The 22716-nt window shown below is 43.3% G+C and overlaps 1 protein-coding gene across 2 annotated transcripts in view; it reads right to left on the bottom strand.

The window, feature by feature from the left end:
- Positions 1 to 22716, bottom strand: part of CLSTN2 (calsyntenin 2) — a 590435-nt gene that overhangs the window by 26512 nt on the left and 541207 nt on the right. For both annotated transcript variants that reach the window (XM_075570139.1, XM_075570140.1), the window contains 2 exons: positions 3613 to 3779; positions 2675 to 2823 (listed from right to left, as the gene is read on the bottom strand). In XM_075570139.1, coding sequence (XP_075426254.1) covers positions 2675 to 2823; positions 3613 to 3779 — 316 coding nt within the window. The remainder of the gene's footprint in view (positions 1 to 2674; positions 2824 to 3612; positions 3780 to 22716) is intronic.

Genomic DNA, 22716 nt, shown 5'->3' with positions numbered 1-22716 from the left:
CCACTGATCAAACCACCTGTGCTGAAGCAAGGATATCCTTAAAACCTGACCTTTTGGTAGCCCTTGAGCACTGGAGTTGGCCGCCCCTCCTGTAGTTTATGACTTGATACAGAGATTATAATCCAATGTGACATGTCCAGTGACACAGTGGAGGGCTATTTTTTTTATAACTAGGGTCAACTCCTGCTACGGCCAGTGCACAAACCACAAGGCTACAAATAACCTACATTCACAGCTGACCACTTCATAGTCACCTCTGCAAAAGTTTGACTAGTTCAAAGCCGATTGCTGCCAGGGTGAATCGTTTGCACAATCAATATGTAAATAGCTAACGGGTATTTAATTAATATTTAAGCAGCAAGCCTACTGCAAGTTAATTGGATGGCTCGGCTTTTAATTGTTATCACCACTAACATATGGTGCTCTACAGTAATATATATCTACAATAACCAGCTTACAGTAACGGAGATCTTGTTAAAAGTCAATCAAAGGCTCTTCAAACACATTTAGGAATTCAGATTACTGCGGATAACATGGTACTGTGCGAGAAAACAAGATTTTCCCATTACTTGTAGACTAGATTGGGGAGTGTGTATTATGAGGCTATTATACCAGTCAAAGGTTTTGAATACATGAATCTCATAAGAAAAAAAAAGCCTGAAGATGCAGTGCAAGTTAGCAAACGACATTGGAATTGCAATTAACAACCCATCTGCTTTTTCTACCCTAGTTTCCCAATGTGACAAATGCTAATTGAAATTATCTTTCTTTATTTGATATACTGTAGGTCACATTTATTTAATGTTGGGCTAGTCCTTATAGTGACTTTCGAAATGGGAGAATCACTTTGAAGATCCTTTGCCGTGACCTTAGGCAAGTAACTTGTAATATTGCCTCCAAATGACACTATCACAGTCTCTCTCACAGTCTCTCTCTCTCTCACACAGTCTCTCTCTCTCACACAGTCTCTCTCTCTCACACAGTCTCTCTCTCTCACACAGTCTCTCTCTCTCACACAGTCTCTCTCTCTCACACAGTCTCTCTCTCTCACACAGTCTCTCTCTCTCACACAGTCTCTCTCTCTCACACAGTCTCTCTCTCTCACACAGTCTCTCTCTCACACAGTCTCTCTCACAGTCTCTCTCTCCCTCTCCCTTCCCAGTGCTGGAGAACTCCACTTCACTCATTTGAATGTGACAACAATCCTCTCATGCAAGGGAAATTAAAGAGGCAGTCCAAGCGGCAAAAAAATAAAATCCCATGTTGTTTTGTTTTAATATATGCAGCCTTTAATTACCTTTATTGAAAACTAATTGCCTAAGCAGCCGATCGATTAGTTCTCCCGTGATTGATCAACAACGATCCTGCTCCCATGTTTCATTAAATGGCTACCTTTCAGTTTCAAATCACTCTGTCAGTGTAACTCAGCAGCTACAATGTATTCTTAAATTACAAGGGTAACAGTATCTATTGTTACAGTTTCCAGCTCAAACTGCTGGGAACATTGGCAACAAAATCCTCACAAAACAGGAAAGTGCTGTAAAAATCTTACAAAGGATGCTCAGTATATTAAATTAATAAAAAAATGGCATTGAGTTGAATTAAAAAAAAACAAAATGTAAGTATTATCTAATGCTACATAACTGATTTATTTATTATGTAGGATATTGCATGGATTGCTTCTTTAGGCCGAGTCCATTGTCCCTGCTGGCGTGCTGAGGCGCGCTGAGGCGCGCTGAGGCGCAGGGAAAGCGGGTGCTTTCCCTGGCCTTGTGGTTGCTTACCGCAAGCGCTCTCAGCAGCCGTCAGGGGGCGGTCCGGGGGCGGTCCGAGGGCGGGCGCGTCACTGGCCGGGGGCGGTCCGAGGGCGGGCGCGTCACTGGCCGGTGGCGGGCCAGTGACGTCACGGAGCTGGTTCGCCCTCATTGGGCGAACTGCTCACGTGACCGGCCTGTCTCATCGGCAAGCAGGGGGAATTTTAAATTCCCCCAAGACCTGTGCTTCCGCAAGCGCGCGGAAGTGCAGGCGAGCCCCTACTAAAGCCGCTCTAATTGCGGCTGTAGGGGCTCAGTGCTGAGCGGGAGCGTGCGTCAGCACGCTTCCGCCAGCAAGCGCCAAACATGTCCGGGGCCTTAAATGGGGTCCTGTGACTCCAAGACCAGAATTAGATAGTAAATTCCCTGTAACCAGGGATTCACTGTACTTTTGCTTATCTTTTGGTTACACTAATACTGTATCAAAGTGAAATGCAAGCCCTCTCAGTTATATTGTAATGACAAATGTCACAGATTATACAGTGTCTACCGTTTTCATTAGAAGCTCATAGCTAACAGGGGAATATAGGTCACTGCAATTACAATGTACTGTTGGGAAAAAAATGCACCATTGTAGCCATGTGTAATACATTCTTAAAATATTGCTTTACAATACATATTTATTTGATCACAGTATGTGATCAGGATGGATGTTACATTCTGTAGGATTTCTAAAAGGAGGGTCATTTCTGACAAAAAAAATAGAGGTGGGGGGGGGTCTACAGTATCTTGAAGAAATACAAAAATAGGGGATAACATGTCCATGGTGGCAACCAATACTTTAACATTAATATTGGACATGATAACCATATTTTTCTAACACCACAATATATATTTTTTATATGTTATGCTGAACTTACTGGACTTTGGCTGAGACCTTGAGCCGTCTTTTGCCAGCAGTTGAGAACTGCCGAGAGTTGATATACGAGACCTTCCGCAGAGCTTGATTTATATTCTCAATGTCTTCGCCTTCCATTACAAGGACGGATTGAGAAGGGTTGAAGCGATACTGGTAAGGAGATACAGACAAGATTGAGAAACTCAGAACTTGCTCAAACTAACCCCCTTTGGCACTTACAAAATCCACAAACCCTGGAAGGTAGGACCTCTACAGTAAATGATTTAGTAACAAGTTTAAGTATGATATTGAAATCAATACTATTTTATGTGAAGATGTAAATGCCAAGACATTTACAAAATACAAGATGTCATGGTTTAGAAAAAAAAGGCCCGGTGCAATGTAATCAGTGATTCTGTACATCAATTGCAAACTCACTACACGACTAGAAGAATGAGAGAGATGTGTCATTTCAATCCCACAGAGAGCATACCGTTTGGGGTAGCAGTTTAACATGATGAAAGTTCTAAAACACTGTCTCTTTTTTTATTTGTGTCCAGGGTGTAAACGCACTAAAAGCTTTATGTTTGAGATACGATACAGAAGTTTGATTTAAAAATAAGTTGGTATGGACCGTCTTAATTTATCGCATAACCTGCCAAATACTACTGTACTTGTATTCTAGATCATAGGATACATATTCCTCGTGCCCTTTACCCTACAGTAATAACCAATGTGAGAGGGTTCCCACTATTAGCATTGGAAAACAATTGGCGACACTTAGTGGGGGGTCAACAGCTATAATAATTGGAGGGTTTACAATAAGGTGTTTTGTTCTCTGATTACTACAGTAGCTAGAAGAAAAGTGAGTTGAGGAACATTCATGGTCTCAACCAGTATTCATTTATATAGTCATTTCCAGAACGTGCGCTCAGGACCTTACTTTGCACTGTCCCTCACCTTAATGCCTTGCCCCTGATCCTCCAGGGAGTTAATGTCCAGACCTTCTTTACAGGACTGCAAGCAAGAAATCACCTTCTGACTCTCGATTTTGCCAGGGCGTAGGGTGAGGCCAGCAATGCTCCCGTGGAAGTACTGAGTAAATTTGGGCTTTGTGATTTCACCCCCTGTCAGGAAAGAGAAGAGACAGTTACTTAGCGGATGTGTGTACTGTACCCTATTCAATTTGTTATATCTCACATGAATTCTGAATTTGGCGCCTTCTCACTCTAAAACACAGCTTTGTTCATAACAAGATTCTGGGGGACCCTGATTTTTCAGAGCACTAATATCATATATTACAAATGTAGATTGTATGCTCCTTGGAGAAGGAATTCTGTTTGTATTATACTATAATCACAGCGCATATTATGAGCACACCAATAGAAAATACAGCATGTACTGTATGGTTACAAATTGGCTTAATCTGTAAGTCTGTACATTCTTCCTCTCTTTAAACGATTAAACTACATATCCATATACTGTATACTGTATACACGCACACACGCACGCACGCACACGCGCACACACACACACACACACACACACACACACACACACAAAGGATATATGGTTGGGAGAGGATGGGGTATGATAATAGCACAATATTCAATTGCTCATATTCTTGACTTGAAATCAATGTCTCATTTGTATAATAGGTAATTTTATTTGTTTACAATATTTATATTTTTCTATGTTGTTGGAGGGTAATCCAAAACCAGATTTGTATTGTAGTAGACACATCACACAGTAACGTTATGAATTAATTCAATCACATCAGGTATGCTATGCTGAAGGTGGAGTGCATGAAGGATGCTGTGATATTTGTGGCCATGAGCAGTCGTTCGTTCATGCAGTAAAACATTTCTCACTAGACACGCTGCTGTGGCAGCAGTCACAAAACACTTATGTACAATCATGTATATATGTTTTTCACACGAGAAAACAAGGGAGGGAGGGAAGGTCCAAGGACACACTCCTTTTATTTGTGTCACAGATGCAACGGTTACATATACACGTGCTGGCTTATTTTAGACCCCACAAAATGACCATGGCCACCTACAGTATATACCATGCTACCTTCCCAACCCTCATCTTTAGCCACTAATGTACAACTAATAGATTTATTGTTTTTACTGCTGACTATGGGTGTGTACTGTATCTGTGTGTGCTCACATAACCATCCAAACTCCATAAAAAACATACGGTAGTTTAATTTGATAGATACCAGCTTCTCAACATTCTTTGGCAGTAGCCTCCTGTAACGGTCACTTAAAAGGATGCCAGTGGTGCTAAATATTCTTTCAGTGTAAACACTGCATCATGGACAGCTAAAGTAAACCATATAAAGGGCTCCAGGTGGATATCTTTTCCTCCTGTGGGCTTGACCGGATGTACCTTTCTATTATCATTAAAATGATCTTTCTGCATTCTAGAAACTGAGTAGGTTGTTTTAGTCTTAGCAGCAGGATCTTTGGTTTATTTTTCAGGTTTTTTTTGTGCCTGGTGGAAGGAAAGAAGGCAAGTTTGACAACCCGTGGGTCAAGCATGGTTGCCGAAATGTACAGCTCGAAGGTGTTTTTCATGGCCATGGTGAATTTGCCCTGCAGCTCCATGTACCAATCTGGAATGGCTTTTCTACAACAATGTGGAATTTGGTATGGTGGGCACATAACCTCTACAAACTGTTAAAGCTTACAGAATTAGTAGCAGATGTACATGTAGGACACAGATCCTACACTGACCTGGCAGCCATGGCTCTAGTGATCTACTGTGTAATAATAGGGTGTCTGGAATAAAACTTTATTCCTATTTGTCTGTGAACAATAGAGTAGTTAAGTTGGAAATATGGCTTAGCCTTATACTTTCTTTTCATCGTTTGTGGAAACTCTGCTTTAGCAACAGCAGCACATGGGGATTCCTGAGATGTAGGGGCATTAAGAGATACTTTTGGACGATCCTGATCAAGATGAACAGTATTGTATCTGCTAATGACAGTAGTTGATGCTGGACTCTCCCTTCATGACAAGAGTTTGTCTTCTAAAAGCAAATAGCATAATGTCCCCTTGTCGCACAAATTCCTATTTCTTGATGCAATATAATGTTTGATAAGGCATTCTTGTAAATGTTTCTTATAATATCAATGTCCGCTTTTTCAACATTTTGTCTTCGTAATCTTAATGCATTTTTGTAATCAGAATCCTAAACTAAATGGTAGATCATTACTTTAAGAAATCCCTTCTTGTACAACTTGGATGTCGTCCATTGTGTTGGAAGTAGACAGATTGGTCTGTAGTTCTTAAGGTCTTTTTTTTATCTCATGTCTTATGGATCAGGATAACTATGACATTGCTCCATTGTTCTGGAATGTTCCTGTTCTTCGAGCATCATGTAAAGAGTTTTGCAAGGATTATCTTTACTTCTTTCCCAGGTTCTTTCAAGGTTTCAGTTGTAACTCAATTTTCTCCATGGGCCTTCCCATTCTTCATGGATTTTATCGACTTTTGCTACTTCTTCTGGAAGGACACATGGTAAATCATTGTTGTTTTCTTCTTGCTCTTCATCTGTTTGATTATGCCCAGTATTTGTGTGCAATATCTTGTGGAAGTCCTCAATACACTTTATGATACGTGCATGGTCTTGTATTGCGATTCATAGTCTTGTTGCAATGATTTGCTTCAACGCAATCATAACTCACTGCTCTGTATATATGCTTGTTATTGCGTCTTGACATTGCTTCAGTTCTTGTTGTTTCCTCAGTAATTGCTTGGTCTCATCTAATATTTTACTATATTGCTTTTTTTTAGGGTTGCCACTATTTCTTTCTGTGCTTTTAACTACAATCTTCATATGTTTTTCCCCTAATTTTTTGTTAGTCTCCCCATGTATTTTGAGCATGCTGAAGTGATTTTTCTGATCTAGTTGAAATTCCCTGCAGTTATTTTTAAGGTTCTTGATGTTGATCGTGTTTGTCTTCATTTTAATCTTTTTTTTTTATTCCATCTTTGTATTAACATCTAATTTGCACGGAACCAATATGGGATCATTTCTTGTGTCAAAACAGTTAATGACTTTGCAGTCTTCAGTCACATATTTCTTGTTGGCTAATATATATTGCATTTCATTCTTAATTCTATTGGGTCCATTCCACTTTTATATTCGATTTGGATTCTTCTTGAAGAATTAATTAATAATATAGACGTTTTCACATTCTGCAAATGTTTACCAACCTGTCTCCGTGCCCATTCCTGTTGTTGTAACCAAACTTACCAACTGATGCTTCGTCTTTCGGTTGGACACAAATCTTTGCATTGAAATCTCCCATAATGATCTTGAGGTGGCAACTTCCTTTAAGTTGGTTGATTTCATGGTAGACGTGTTCTATTTACTTGTCGGTGTGATCTGATGTTGGGGCAGACACTTGGATAATATGAAGTTGGATATCTGTCAAGTGACTATTCTGGTGGCTCTTTCTAATGAATTTTCCTACTCCACTGATTCTACATACGTTATATATGCTGGAAGAGATAGTCAAGACCGATCAGAAGATGGTATCACTGCTTACCTATTAAAATAACCAACAGATATACAACAGAGTGTTAAAAAAACCTGATTCAAATTAGTGAATAAAAATATAGTGAAACTGTGACCAAATAAATAAATTGAGTGATCTTAAAGCTAATATATTAGATTAGATAGGCTTTCCTTATTTGGATGCTACCATAGGGTCTTCAAACCCACAATAGATTTTAAAAAAGTACAGATATATAAAGTTCCAAGGGACCTAAGCACGAAAAAAATAGGAAAAAAAGAAAGACAAAAAGACACAATTGGTGTAGTATGTCACAGCACAATTATAGACCATGAATTAGGTTTGCTATTACACTCACAGATTTTCCACTTCTGTAAGCGTTTCAATTATTCCTTTTCGTTGATGGGTCTGTAATGTGTCTCCTTAGAATATACCTCAAACAGAAAAAGCGAATATACAGTAGCATAGATCTTTCTCGATGGTTTACACACAAATTGCCTCCGACCACCCAGCGTGTATGCTGTGCCGAGATTTGTTTTCAGGAGAATGCTATTTTATATCTAAGAGTTTGTAAGTGTGATTTCACTTTTTGCGTATAAACTGGTGATCTACAGTATGCTACGTTCGCTTTTCTGTTTGAGGTATTTACCAAGGAGACGAGCAGGAGACACATTACAGACCTATCAAGGAAAAGGATATCTTGAAACGCTTACACTCAAGTGGAAAATCTGTGAGTGTAATAGCAAACCTGATACATTCTCCATACTGTAATTGTGCTTTGAAATACCATTTGTGTTTTTTTTTAAATCTTTCTTTTTTCTTTTTTTTTTTGTGTGCCTAAGTCCTTTGGAGATAGGGAAAAATAAAAATAATAAAAAATGATTATATAACATTTTCAAGCGAGCGTAAGGATAGGTCAGATCACTAATCTATTAAATAAACGATAATGGGTTTAAAAAAAACCCAACAACAACAAAAAGTGAACCTGATTGGTGTGTGTCTATATATTTATATATACTGTACACACACCAAAGACAAATCAGATACAGTAGCACTCTAATTCTCTATGTGTACTTACTTAATGTTTATACTGAACAGATACTGTAGGAGTGCTATGTTAGTTATTCTACTCAGCTGGAACTGGTTGAATTGTATATAATACAGGTAGACAGAAATTAGATGATGGTAACTACATTCCACCCAACCCCCCCCCCCCCCACTCAGAAAAAAAAGTATTACCTGGCACCAGGTAACCAAACCCAAATGGAACTAGTGTCAGATCCGACGGGTTCAGTACCCATGGCTTCTGCCTTTCAGAGTAGCAGCCTGAGCAGTGCGCTAAACCAGCTGCTTACACTTCCTGGTTGCCAGATCAATGTGCTTTTGCCATCCAGCCTTGCCATTCAAGCATATTACTACTCGTCTAACTTGCTTGCTGTCCAATCTTCTACCTGCCTGATTAAGCGTGTGACCTCTGTCTACCCTGACCCCAGCCTCTCTAACTACGTTGTTGCTCTCAACCTGCCCTGACCTCAGCCTGTTCAAACCATTTACCAGCCTGTCCACTACCCTGCCTGCCTGACTCTTGCTTCTGCCTTGTCTATTGTACTGCGTTTGTCTGTCGATCCTGCCCTGCACGAACTCTGATGCTCCACCCATTACAACAACCACAATTTGGGCTCCATCCTGTTCCGTCTGCCCCAGCCATTGGGATCCGCTCCCGGCCATTGAGCCCACCGTCATCAGTGCTTGCAGCTAGCATGGACTGGAACTGATTGACTGAGACAAGTCCGATGGTTGGTGGCTCGTCTCTGCCTATTTATACTGATGTAGTAGCACTAGCTGGTTTTGGCACGGGGTAAGCTGTGGTCACGGCACCGGAGGATTAACACTGCGAGAGGCCCCGGAAGCATGGACCCCCACAGCACGACCATGGCCGACACTGTCTCCAGATCCACAGACTTTCACTTTTTTGGCCATGGCGTCAGAGACAGAAAGTCTGGCTAAATCTGTGCTACACAATACAAGTCCAGTATAATAAAATGAATATATAATTATGATTTCATTTTGTTTCTCTCTCTCTCTCTGACTCTTTGCCCCTCTGTTTCTCTCTCCTCTGCCCTTCTCCTTGCCAGAGTATGCACACACTCATAACCTCCCTTCCCCTGCTGACGCAAACATGAAATAGCAGCTGGAGAAGGGACGGGCGGCTTTATAGAAAGTGGGAAATACCAAGAGATCCGAGCCAAGCAACAAACCAGAATCAGGTTTGGCCTCGTTTTAGGTTCAGGCCCAGCACACAGAATCGGGTCGCAGCAGGTTACATTTTGCTTGGATCACTGAAGTTCAGGAGGGTTTGGATTTTGGCAATCCAGCCTAACTCATCTCTACATTGAACATACAGATGTAGCAGACGTTCTTGCACCCACTGGCGCGTTAGCCGTGCCCCTTTCTGCATTGCATTGTGAATGATGGTCACTCCCTCTGGCGCATTGTGTGTGTCCTGCTAGATACTAGATACTATACATATATAGAAGGTTGTCCCCTATAAGGCTGCGCTTATAGTGCCGGCGACGGCAAATGCATTGCCGCCGTCGCGTGCGCTTATAGTAAGCGCAACGCGACGGCGTGACGGAGCGACGGATTGGTCGCGATCCCTGGAAGTCATCTCTATTTGATATTCCAGCGACCGTCGCCTGACCATCGCGTCGCCGTCACTATATGCGCAGCCAAAGAAACATGCCGTGTATCCTCTCACAACGAACAAACAGATCTTATATAGCTGGTAACTTTGCTTTGGTACGTTTGATTTAAACAAAAAAAACAAATTAAATAGACAGCTGCTTGTCTTTAGCATGTATTTGTATAAGAATTGGAGACACTGGTGCTTATGCAGAGAGGTTCGGTAAGGACAATTTCGCCAGGTTTGTGGCAAAATTGTCCGCATTCAAAGAGTTCGTGGCGAGAACTTGGCGGGAAAAGTCAAATCCGCCAGAATTATGTCGTTTCCAAAATTATTAGCCAGACGGGTGGCGAGAAGCTTGATTTAGCCATTTTAAAAACACGCACTATTCCAGTAGCTCCGATGCGCATGTATGCGCCAATCGGAGCTACTATATGGCACGTTTGTGTAAAATTTTGCCCGCCAGCAAAAGTTGGCTCTGAATGCCGAGTTTGACGCCAAGTGAAACTCGCCAAATTAACAATTTACTGCAGACCGGGCTACCGGAGTACCCTGCATAGGACGAAATGAAATGCCAATCATGTGGCGAATTTATTGCCGTTAAGCCTTTCTGGTACGTACCTCTCTGCATAAGCCCCACTGTGTCTGCTATGAATACACCATACAATTGTCAAATGCTCAGCTCCAGTCCTCAAGACGCCCCCAACAGGTCAAGTTATAAGGATATCCCAGCTTCAGCACTGGTGGCTCAATCAAAGACTGAGCCACGGATTGAGCCACCTGTGCTGAAGCAGGGACTGATTGATCCACCAGTGCTGAAGCTGAGATATCCTTAAAACCTGACCTGTTAGGGGGTCTTGAGGAGTGGAGTTGAGCTCCCCTGCTCTACAACAAATGCTATATGAGAAAATTTGTAAATCTGTAGAAAATCTGTATTTTGTTATCTTCGCTAGAGACAGGAATGTACCCTCAGTGCAGAGGATCTCTTCATGTAGATGTAATGACCTTTTCATCAAGATGAAAACATGTTTTGTTGGTGATGAAGCAATACTCTATATTCTGGGGTTAAATGTTTGTGGGGTGTGGAGGGATAGAAATCCCTATTCTTGTAACTTTAAGCACTTGAGCCCTCTCGATCGTGACAGGTTGTTTAAATGCTGCCTGCTATTTGGGACTGCTGTTATTCATTTATTATTTTTAATAAATGATTCTAAATCTCGTGTGTGACATGTATGCAAGTAGAATGTCTTTTTTTCAATTGAATGAATACTGGAATATTAAATAATGAAGGAACAGTTAATTAATATGCCTGTTTAATAGTGTACACTCAAAGACAACGTTAATTATTAACCTATGTTCTACCTTGTCAGTCTCTAGCATGTCGAAGCTCTAAAGCAGGGGTGCTCATCTCCAGTCCTCAAGCCCCTCACACCCCCCCCCAAACAAGTTAGGTTTTCAGAATATCCAAGCACAGGTGGCTCAATATATCCCTGCTTCAGCACAGGTGGCTCCATCTGTCCCTGCTTCAGCACAGGTGGCTCAATCTGTCCCTGCTTCAGCACAGGTGGCTCAATCTGTCCCTGCTTCAGCACAGGTGGCTCAATCAGAGGCTCAGTCTTCGCCTTTCAGCCACCTGTGCTGAATCTGGGATATCCTGAAAACCTGGCCTGTTGGCTTGAGGACTGGAGTTGAGCCCTCCTGCTCTAAAGCAGGGGTGTGCAAAGTTTTTTGCATGCGCCCCCCTTCCTAGGAGCCCCGGCATTCGCGTCCCCCCTTGGTAAGAACCCAGCGTCAAATGACATCGCGGGTCATGGGACGTCACCCGCCGCGTCATTTAACGCGCGTTGTCATGGCGACACGTCACTTGACCCCGCGGCATCATTTGACGCCGTGTTGCCATGGCAACGCATCGCCGAAGACCTGGCTGGCATCAGGTAAGTAAGAGGCGTTACAGAGGCCCCCGCCTCCCCCGGCATTTAATTTAACCGGCGTGCCCCCCCCTTGCAAATCATGCGCTCCCCCCCAGTTTCCACAAAGCTGCTCTAAAGGACCATTACAGGACAACACACATACAAATGTATTCTCATACTGGTGCTTCTCACAGACACCTACTGTATCGTACAGCTGCAAATCCTCTCTCCATTTAAGCTAGAATCGAGTGCATTGTATAATGCGTACAATGCATTTTTCCTTTCTGAATAACTCCATTACCCGGTGAAGAATTCTGTGAGGCTGAAAGGCTTGAGGATACTATGCTACTTCTTAACACCTACAATTTTTTTTCCATTATTCCTTTAATTAAATTGAATCCTCGTCTTCCTTCCTGCCTCCCAACCCTGTAGTACTTTGATAGCCAATACAACGTTTTTATTTCTGTTTTTGGTGACCGCTTTCAGCATTCAAATGCTACCGATTTAAACCATCTTCAGTGAGGTCCTGCAAGGTACAGTACGTTCCTTCACTGCAGTTTCCCACGGTCATACTTCGCTACAGAGGACAACTAAGATTATTATTTACCAGCTTTCAATTCCACCATTCCCCTCTCTTTATCAGCCAGTTCAAACAACATGTCTACTTATCTTCTGTCTCCCGATGTTATGCATAACTGACACACTATAATAAAAAGGTGCTCCAGTCTTTGTCTAGAAGCCAGAATGCGCTAATTACAAGGAGATTGCTAAAACCAATCTTCTACTGACTACTTATTTAAATCATACTGTAAATACATTGTGAAAGTCAATGGTATACTAACCACTGAGGAATTAAAAACAAAGATGATCAAGCTCCATGAAAAAGATGGGCAACTCCAGTCCTCAAGACCCCCCAACGTCTGGTTCTCAGGATATCCCTCCTTCAGCACATGTGGCTCAATCAGTGGCAAGTAAGCCACTGATTGAGCCCCCAGTGCTGAAGCAAGGATATCTTGAAATCCTGACCTGTTGGTGGCCCTTGAGGACAGGAGTTGCCGCCCCTGATATATTTTCTTGTAGAAACGTGGTAACTGATCATCAGGGGAGCGCAATCTTTTTTTCCCCTGTGCCACCCTGCCGTTTGTCCCCCTCTCCTCGCGCCCATTTCCCCTGCTTACCTTGTTCTGACATCCTGGCGTCATGATGTCACGTTGCCACGGCAACAAGACGTCACATGACCCCGGAGCCTCATTTGACACATGGCAACGCGTCACCAGGAGCGTCTGAACCAAGGTAAGGAGAAGTTTACAGAGGGCTTGCAGCTCACCCGTCATTAATTTAAACGCCTCCGGGAAGCACGAGGGGCCTCTGTAAACCCCTCACCCCCCCCCCGCAGGGAATCTCGTACCCCCCCCCCCCCACACTTTGCGCACTCCTGTCTTAAGGTATAGTGACTCTTTGATTGTTTAAAGTTAATTACTGGTTTACTGCATAGGCATTATTTCCAAACATAAAAAGACAACAGATTATTACTGTACTAATTCCATAATTGTGACTCTGATTTGAAAAAAGCGGATTTATTTTGTACTTTAAAACTGTAAAATAATTTGTTCTTGTTTTGTAAATTTATTGGATAATATTTGTGATTTAATATACAGAACAAGACCCTCCCTGTAGGTAGCTAGAACTACTAGGACATACCTTCACACGGGTTTGCAAAACTAGCAAATATTGGATTTGTAACATTCACTAAATTTAGCCAAATCAGTAAAATTAAAAGAGATTCACGTGGGCACTCTTCCTCAGGGGTGCTGACCTTTTTTTCCTGTGACCCACTGTAATTTGCTAACTATCCTTTTTCCATAGTAATATAAATAAGTGAATTTGAAATGTTAACAGATGGAAGGTGAAGAAGAATTTAGTTATTAGAGTTGAGTGTGACCTTCACTAAAAACAAATGCACTTTCACATATTCTTGTTTCTTTATTATGAGGTACTGTATATGTAAAACGTTATAAAAAATGGAAAATATCTGACAGTTATTTATTTTTTATTTATAAAATGTTTTACCAGGAAGTAATATATTGAGAGTTACCTCTGGTTTTCAAGTATCTCCTGGGCATAGAGTTAAGACTAATAATACATGGTTACAAATACAGTTACATAAATGAATAGGGTATACATTAAATACAAACATTGCATGCACAGTTAAAGATAATATATGTTATAGGCGTATGTAACAGTTACCATATTTAAAATGTGAGTGCATCATGCATATATTTGTTTATTGCTGCTAATACAATTTTAGACCGTATGTACCATTGTGCGTTCTCTCTTTTCTTATATACTTCCTTGGGAGAGAATTTGACCATCTATACTACAAGCTTCCTGATATTCTATCAAGATACCACTCTGAGGGGGCATCCATTAAAGGGCTCCTATCAGAGAGAGAAGGGTCTCTGATACGTTTATTTTTGACATTGTCATTTGTGAGTACAACCATTGCAGAGACTTTATATATTTTTAGATCACAATTGTTGTACTATCTGCACCATTATATATATTTTTTCTTTCATGTTCACGAGTCACACAGCGCTCCGCTCAATTGGAAACCTACACAAGATCTACCTGGACAGTCCGTTTAAAGGGTGTAGAGCTGCTTTTATATTTTGTATTTCACATCACCACTATTATTCACTTTATATTGGTGGAAGTCACTTATCACATTTTGTGATATAAATTGAAAACTACACATCACTGTCACCTATATTATATAGACAAAATATTTTTCACTATAGTTTAAGAAGCGCCCGGTTTTTAATTTTGTTTCTGCATATCAATGTGCATCCCTAATGTTAAATGGGAGTCAAACTATATGCACAGGTATTTAAAACTAGTACAGCTCAACCCTGTTATAGCGCGATCCGCTACAACGCAGATCCGCTTATAAAAAGTTTTTTTTTTTTTAACAAAATGGCCACCGCGATCAGGGGTTCTGCGAGGACTTACCCACATCTGTAGCTCTCTCCCTGGTTCATCAGCTTTGGGCGCATGTCTGTGTGTTTTGTTTAAATAGGGCTCTTGTTGCCTGTCCTTTCCCCTATGACTTTTGACACCCAAAGATTACATCTCCCAGCATGCTCGCTGCCTGACAGAGCCTCGTGATTTGTTATTAAAGTTTTTTTTTTAACGCGATCCCGTTATAACGCGGTCTCATTATGTGGACCCCGAGTACCACGTTATAACAGTTAGGATGGTGTTAGCGTTGGTTCTGATCTGGAGCTCAGTCATTGGAAGCTTTCAAAATGTCGCCTTGGTCCCAAATACCATTGTTACAGTCTTGTCAGTGTTTAGAAACAGTTTATTTTGGGAAATCCAATTTTCATGTCTCAAAAAGTCAGATTGAAGTATGTGTTCAAGGTCGGAGAGGCTATGGCTGTGTGCATATAAGATTGTGTCATCTCCATACATGTGTATTGAAGCTCCCTTACAGGCTGTAGGAAGATCATTGATGAACACTGAGAAGAGTAGGGGCCCCAGAACAGAGCCTGGCGACATTCACATTGAAAGTCAAGCGTCATAAACGGATTTGGGGATGGATAATCACCCCAAAAGCCACAGGCTGAGCTAAATTCACTCAAAATCCTCTTATGTTTCTTATAGTATAAATAGTGAATTTGCATCTCTCGCCTATTGTTCGGAAAACTTTGTGAATGCCCACAAGACATTACATGGTAAAGTGAAGCCTTGTGTGCAACTTATCAAATATACGGCACTATTGTATGTTTTACATACTTTACATGTGTTATACGTAGGGTTGCCAGGTGGCTTGTCCAAAAATACTGGACACAATGGTGAAAAATGTGACACGCTCGAAAAGTCGGTGGAGAGGTATGTTATTTATAAATTCTCAGACCATTACGTAATTTTTTCTAAATTTCACTCCACGTATGAACCAATTTGCATATTCATATTGTATTTCATAAAAAATCCTGGAAGGGGTTTGCGGATAGGGCACCCTCCCAGCATTTTTTACGAAATAGAATATGAAATAGTGCAAATTGGTGCATACGTGGAGTGAAATTTAGAAAAAAATGACATAACGGTCAGATCCTTTATAAATAACATACCCGCAGACATAAATGGCGAGCTACACTGATCTTAATGCTTCTCTCCCACTACTTCCAAGATTGTTGCAACCCCCATCATCCACCCTCTCACCCCCTCCCTCATACTCTCCCTCCTCCCCCATCTTCACCCCCACTCATCCTCCTCTCACCCCCCTCCTCACCACCACCACCCACCCTCTTCCTCACCACCACCACCACCCCCACCCACCCTCTTCCTCACCACCACCACCCCCCTCCTCTTTCCTTACCCCCCTACTTCCTCCTCATCACCAACCCCCTCCTTCCTCCTCCTCCTCATCACCACGCCTCTTCTTCTTCTTCCTTCTCCTCGCTCATCCTCTCCCCTCCTGGTATCTTACCTGTGGAGTTCTTCCTGGCAGACAGGGATACAGTGGAGCTCTTCTCTTCTCTCCCACATGTAAAGCTGTAAGGAAACTACATTTCCCAGCAAGCATATGGGGGAGCTGTGCACACTCCTTAATTACGTGGAACCCTCCCATTGGTCAGTCTTCTCCTTGGCTTGGGGAGGGGGGAGATGATGCCGCCCGTTGCCCTGGTTACATGATGCTGCCGCCTGTAGGAGACTCCTGTTGCCGCTTCTGCATCAGAGGTAGGAGCAGGGACCCTGCACCCGGCCACTTTTAGCACTCGCGCTGTCCGTTCAGAGAGGGAGAATACGGACACATACATGTCCGGTATTACCTCTCATTTTTTACCGGACAGAGTGGAAATTTACCGGTCTGTCCGGTTTAAAAACGGACACCTGGCAACCCTAGTTATACGGTATCATGAAGAAGTGACCCGAGTTGCCCGAAAGTAGCAAGAAGTGACCCGAGTTGCCCGAAAAATAGCAGGGAATCCCTACGTTGCTGCATACGTTGCCCGCATGAACTGGCGTTGACCAGCCCTGATGAGGAAAGCCTTTTTACATGTTACCTAAAGTATTGTTTTTGTACCTAATGCAATTTAATACATCCAGAACTGGAATACGTCGAGGATGTAGTTTTCTCCACATCTGAATATGACAAACTATTCTTTAATGCCTAACTTTATAAATGTTAGAACGTCCTTGGTGTTATGCCTGTTGAATTAAAAAAAAACAAGCAAAAACAAACGCTAGATGGATGGCCGCTTTGAACCTTCATTAGCTGATCCACCAAGAATGTGGGAATTAATTACATTAAATAGTTCCTGTTGCTAATGCTCCGGTTTGTGTATTCTGTTATAATAGCTACCACAATTCCTCATAAAGTAAGGCAGTGACTTTACCAAGCGCTGTTAAATCAGAGCAAATAACATGGCGTTAGCTAAAACAGGAACTTACGTTATTGTTCCCGAGTTAACACCGCATTCACAAAGGAAACTGTATGCAAAACTGATGACCACAATTAAGGTCATTAGCATAGGGTTAACGCCATTATTTCCGGATATCGCAACATTATCTTCCATTAACGTTATTTAATAGGAGCAATGCAAGCCAGTTTTTAATTTTTTACTTAATTTTTTAGTACAGGGTTGAAACAGGGGGTCTCCAGAGCTGAACGCCATCAATCTCAGCTCAGGGGAGCCCCTGCTTCTGGAGATACAAACCTCCATAGGGGGTGCCGGTATCTCCTGTAAGTTTAAAGCGGCTTCGTCAGATGGGCCAATAGGAAGCCGAACCTGATGACATCACGGCTTCCTATTGGCCAGCAGGGCCCGGCAGCTTTGAAAAGCAGATATATAATGAACCATGGAGCGGCTACAGGCACCACCTACAGAGCTAAGTATCTCCGGAAGCAGGGGGTCCCCGGAGCTGAAATTAATGGGGTTCAGCTTCGGAGATCCCCTGCTTCAATCTTGTATTAAAACAATGAGGGGGAAAAGTCTTGAGTTGCCTTTTTAAGTCTTACTGTTACAGAGCGAGAGAGAACCCTGGGAAATACAGTATGTAAATGTATATATGTAAAGTATATTCCAATAATTTACATTTGCATATTTCCAAGGGATCTCGGGTGTGTTCAGGTATCGCTTCACATTGGCTATGAGTTAATCTATTTGTAATTATAGTATATAAATCAATGGGCCTTCTACTCAATTGGGCTCTCTCTCTGAAAGGAAAATACAAGACTCGCTCTGTTGGCTGAAAAATCTGACATGCCTGGTCTGCAAAACAGCACATTGCACTACCACAGAGCATGCCAAATAACATTGAGGGGTATGTATATATTTGCGATAAAAGTGACACCTGACATATCTTTAAAGTGTCAGTGTATCACAGTCATTTTCGACTCACTCAGCCTGTATTTTGGGGAAGAGCTTTTAGGAGATGTTATCAAATCTTATTTAATAATGTCTTGTTTAGAACTCTCCGTCTGGGTGCATACATTCCACTTTGTATCAAAATATTCTGTTAAATCTGACTTGGCGTAAACATCTCTAACTAATACAGTTGTTTCATTTTCTTCAATTTGGCCCAGACTCCGGTAAAACAATCATTTTTGGTACGATGTGTCTAGTTGCTATTTCTTTCAAAGTACCCGTAGTTTCTCAGGAAGTTAAGCCCTGCCCCTTCTGCATGGAGACAGTGACATCATAGTAGGCTATAACTATAAGGGGGGAAGTTTCTGGAAGAAAGATCCCAGGAGGAGTTGAAGAGGAGGGATCTCACTCTGAATAGTTGTGTAAGCCTGTGACAGAGTGAAGTCAACTCCTATCAGTTACGCCTGGGAGACATATGTCTGAGTGCTTCATCCAGCACTCATAAGGGTTAACTCAGGTGGAACTTAGGTAGTCAGGAAGTAAGCTGACACCTGAGAGCCAGAAAGGTAGAAAAGGATCTTGTTACCAGCAGTAGGTGGCTCTCTCAGACAAGAGCACATGGATAGATGTGCTGCTAGCCAGAAGGATACAACACTACTTACTGCAGCCAAAGTAAGATTTGTTTCATTTGTTTTCATGACTGCTTAAAAGACTCTGAAGGTTTGGTTATGGTTTAGCCAGCCAGCCTGCTAGATAGGTCTGCTGTGTTAGTCAGTTTTTCTCCCATCATGGAGCAGGATTTATTTTGTTAAAGGGACAGTGTACCCGCATGTTATGTTACTGTGGAGAAATAAAGCCATTGAACATTTTTCATTATCCTGAAACTACACGTGTGGACTGTTCCCTGACCTCGGCTACAGGCCGTCCTGCCACAAAGCCCCTATGTATAGGATAGGTTCAGCATCCCCCTTTATGGTCCTTGAGTATAGTTGGACCACCCTGAAATAAGGAGGCGGGTCAACGAGGGAGTGGTAATTGGCCAGTCAGGGGCCCCATGGATCCGGAGCGCTACCAGCATTGTAGAGCAAAGGGACTCTATAGGTAGCGTAGTAAATATAAAGTCTCAGCACCTTCCTGGTGGACTGAGATGGGGACAGCTAGGGAAGCCGCACAAACAGAAAAGGCCAAGGACACTCAACTGGATACAAGATGACCTCTGTATATTAAATGTGAAACTGTGCCTACAAAATCTGTTTGAGTGAATAAAGTTCCTGGCGCCCGTCATTGCTTACCAACCAATCAGTCAGTGTGTGCGTCAGTCAGTGTGTGTGCGCGCGTCAGTGTGTGTGTCAGGCAGTCAGTGTGTGTCAGGCAGTCAGTGTGTGTCAGGCAGTCAGTGTGTGTCAGGCAGTCAGTTTGTGTGTCTGTGGCAGTCTGGTGTTGCCCCCCCCTCTCTTGACTGTCCCCCCTCCACCCCCCGCAGATGTGCGGAGGAAGGGGGATACAGGGAGGCTGTGTTTGTCCTGACTCTTCCCCCTTCGCCGCCCCCCCCCCCCTGCTGATTGGAGCTGCTGATTGGGGGGGGGGGGTGCTACCCGCTCGCAGGACCCCAGCCTGGCCTCACCGCTGGCTTCTTCTTCCCCTTCCCCCCCTCCCCCGGCGCTCCCGGCAGAGAAGAGCCGAGTGGGCGGGCGGAAGGCATCGGCGTGATGTGAGAGGCGGCGTCGGCGTGAGTGCGGTAAGTGCGGTGGCGTGAGTGCGGCAGCCTGGAGTGCGGCAGGGTGGTGAGTGTGGTGCAGGGGTAAGAGAGGGGTGAGAGGCGGGAGGCGGCGGGTGCTGGTGAGTGCGGGTCGGTCCAGAGGCGCACGCGGTGTGAGTGTGGTGTGACTGTCATGGCCTGCGTAGGCGTGGCCCCAGTCCCTCCTCTCTGCAAGGCTCGCTGCGCAATGTGACGCGTCAGCCAGCAGGGGCTACAATAGGATTGTAATCCTGAGCGGCGACGCATGCTGTGGCAGGGAGCCACTGAGGAGGGGAGATAGCCGTCACGGGGGGGGGGTGGATCCTTCATTAAGGTTTTTTGCCATCTCACGAGTGCAATCCATACCCCAGGGCAAAATGGCAAAGATCCAGCAGCCTACAGAAGTCCTCCTGCTCTCTGTTGATAACAGGGTGCTGCTCCTGGGTTGCATTTACGCTTAAATTAAGCTGCATAAAGGTTGGTCTGTTGCACATTGGAAAATGCAATGTAAAAGCCGCATCATAACCCCGCCCACCCGACCCATTTTGGCCACGCCCCCGCTTCTAAAACCGGCTCCCTAAAGCCCGCAGATAGCGGTGAAGTGCCATACACGCGCCGTCTGGATGCAGTGTGGGCGCGCTGGCGCGTGCAGCGGGGCCTTAGCCTAAAACACCTCCCACCTCTTAGTTCATATATGGTTGCTTTCTGGCATGCTCAACTGAATGGGCCATAAGGAGTCTGTCAACACAGAAGGGGTTTGATGGAATAGTACCTTTTTGTGGGTACCCACCCAACCCAAGATAGCAGCTCTTGGGGGGGGTGGGGTTCTTCTAGTGATCCTGGTTGGTGATGGTACTATCCTAACGGAGTAGGTTAAGGTTAGTCAGTGTAGGTTTTTGGGCCCCAGGCCGAGAGAGAATCCCTCACGGTCAGTAGGACAGAGGTGCTTTCCTGGTGGGCAGAATCTAGAGAGACTCTGTGTATCAGTGACCCACTTTTTTTTGCGTACCAGTGTTCTGTCGTTCCAAGACACATTTTAAGAAAAGGCACCATCCTTAATGATTCACACAAATGAACATTTTTTGTTTTATCAAAAACAAAGAATAACAAGTGATTTCTAATTAAAAAAACTGAAAGCTAAAGATAATTATATGTTGATAAAGATAATTATATGTAGATATGTGTATTTGTTTAGTGCGTATCATGAAGTGCATGTGCTCCTTTAAAAACAGCCAACTATCTACTGTCACGTCCTTAATAAAACTCATCTCTTCACTCCTCAATTTCACGGTGATAAAGCGTGTTAGCAGTTGGCTTGGCATCATATAATCCCACCCTAAGGGGCCACTAAATCTGGTCATAATTTAGTGCTTAACTCTGTAGCTGGCAGCACAAACAGAACCGTGCTATTCAGAACAATGTCAACCAGAGATAGGCCTGACCTTCATCCGAAGTAACTACAACTACTGTATAGAACACTTGATTTCTTTGACTATTTTCATACTATTGATTATTTAGAAGTTGGGGACATCCTGCAGGGCAGTAGGGATGAAAGGGTGTGATACATTGTATAATTGACATGAGCATTATAGAAATGGCATTTATCCAACCACCCTATGAGTGTAATAGTGGGAGAACATTTTCGTTCTGGAACAATCCCCAAAAGGTAGAACTGAAATGATGTATTAACAATACATAATTAATATTACAGTACATGTAATAATACAACTAGATGGAATTATTAGCAGGAGTGTAAATGACTACGGTTTAAAGCACACTATTACATTTCCATATTAAAGATGCCTTAATCACTACAGCATTCTACTTCTTCATCTACTTCTAATGTCAGATTTCTCACTATGCCTGGGCCTAAGGCGGCAAATTTTTTGGCCGGCGAAAAGGTCCACCTCCATTTGCATTTGCCCCGCATGCGGGCCTATCGGACCTAATGGGAAGGACTTACTTACCTGTGCTGGCCGCCTCCGTTCTGCCGCCCTACTTCTCCTTCAAAATCGAGTATCAGGTGACGCCGCGGACGTCACAAACGGTGTCACACGGCGTCTCGTAGCCATGGCAACCGTGACATCATGACGTCAAATAACGTCATGATGCCGCGTTGCCATGGTAACGTGACGCCATGCCACGGCACGTTGGTAACATCCGCGGCATAATTTCACGCTGGATTCTGAAGGAGAAGTTGGGTGGCAGGCACAGGCAGCAGACACAGGCAAGTGCCTAAGGGCGGTGGATTTGTAAATCCACCGCTGTCCCCACCTTTTAGTGAAACCTTAAATCGTACCTCTTAAATGAAGCATTTCAATAGCCTGGACTCGAGGCTATTGTACCACAGTCACTCCGGCCAAGCCCTGACACCTACTGCACTTATTCCCTCACCTGCTCTCTCTGTAAGTCGTCAAACATACCATTTAGAAGCTCAATGCTGTTTTATAGCTGCACCCTAAGCTTCTGTGACTAGAATAGATTCAGCTTTTTTCCAGTGTGCTACATGCTATGTCCTGACGAAGCATTGGGTTTGATATACTCACTGGTATATGCACTTAGGAGTGCAGCATTTGAGCCAGATCTTGGAACGTTTTTTCGCATTTCCTAGATTGTGAAACGAATATTGAGTTACCTGCAGCAGGAGTGCGCAAACGTCCTGAGCTGCGCCCCCCTGCCTGGCAGCCGCAGCGTTCGCGGATCAACTCCGCGGGTCATGTGACGCGTCACATCACATCACCCCGCAGCAGAGAGCGATAAGGGAGTTACAGAGGCCTCACGCCTCCCCCGGCATTTAATTTAAACGCGTTGGGTAAGAGCGTGGGGCCTCT

Source organism: Ascaphus truei, chromosome 14, assembly GCF_040206685.1.
Source record: "Ascaphus truei isolate aAscTru1 chromosome 14, aAscTru1.hap1, whole genome shotgun sequence".
Taxonomy (NCBI): domain Eukaryota; kingdom Metazoa; phylum Chordata; class Amphibia; order Anura; family Ascaphidae; genus Ascaphus; species Ascaphus truei.
Note: the sequence above shows the minus strand (reverse complement) of the source record. Positions and strands in the feature narration are given on the sequence as shown.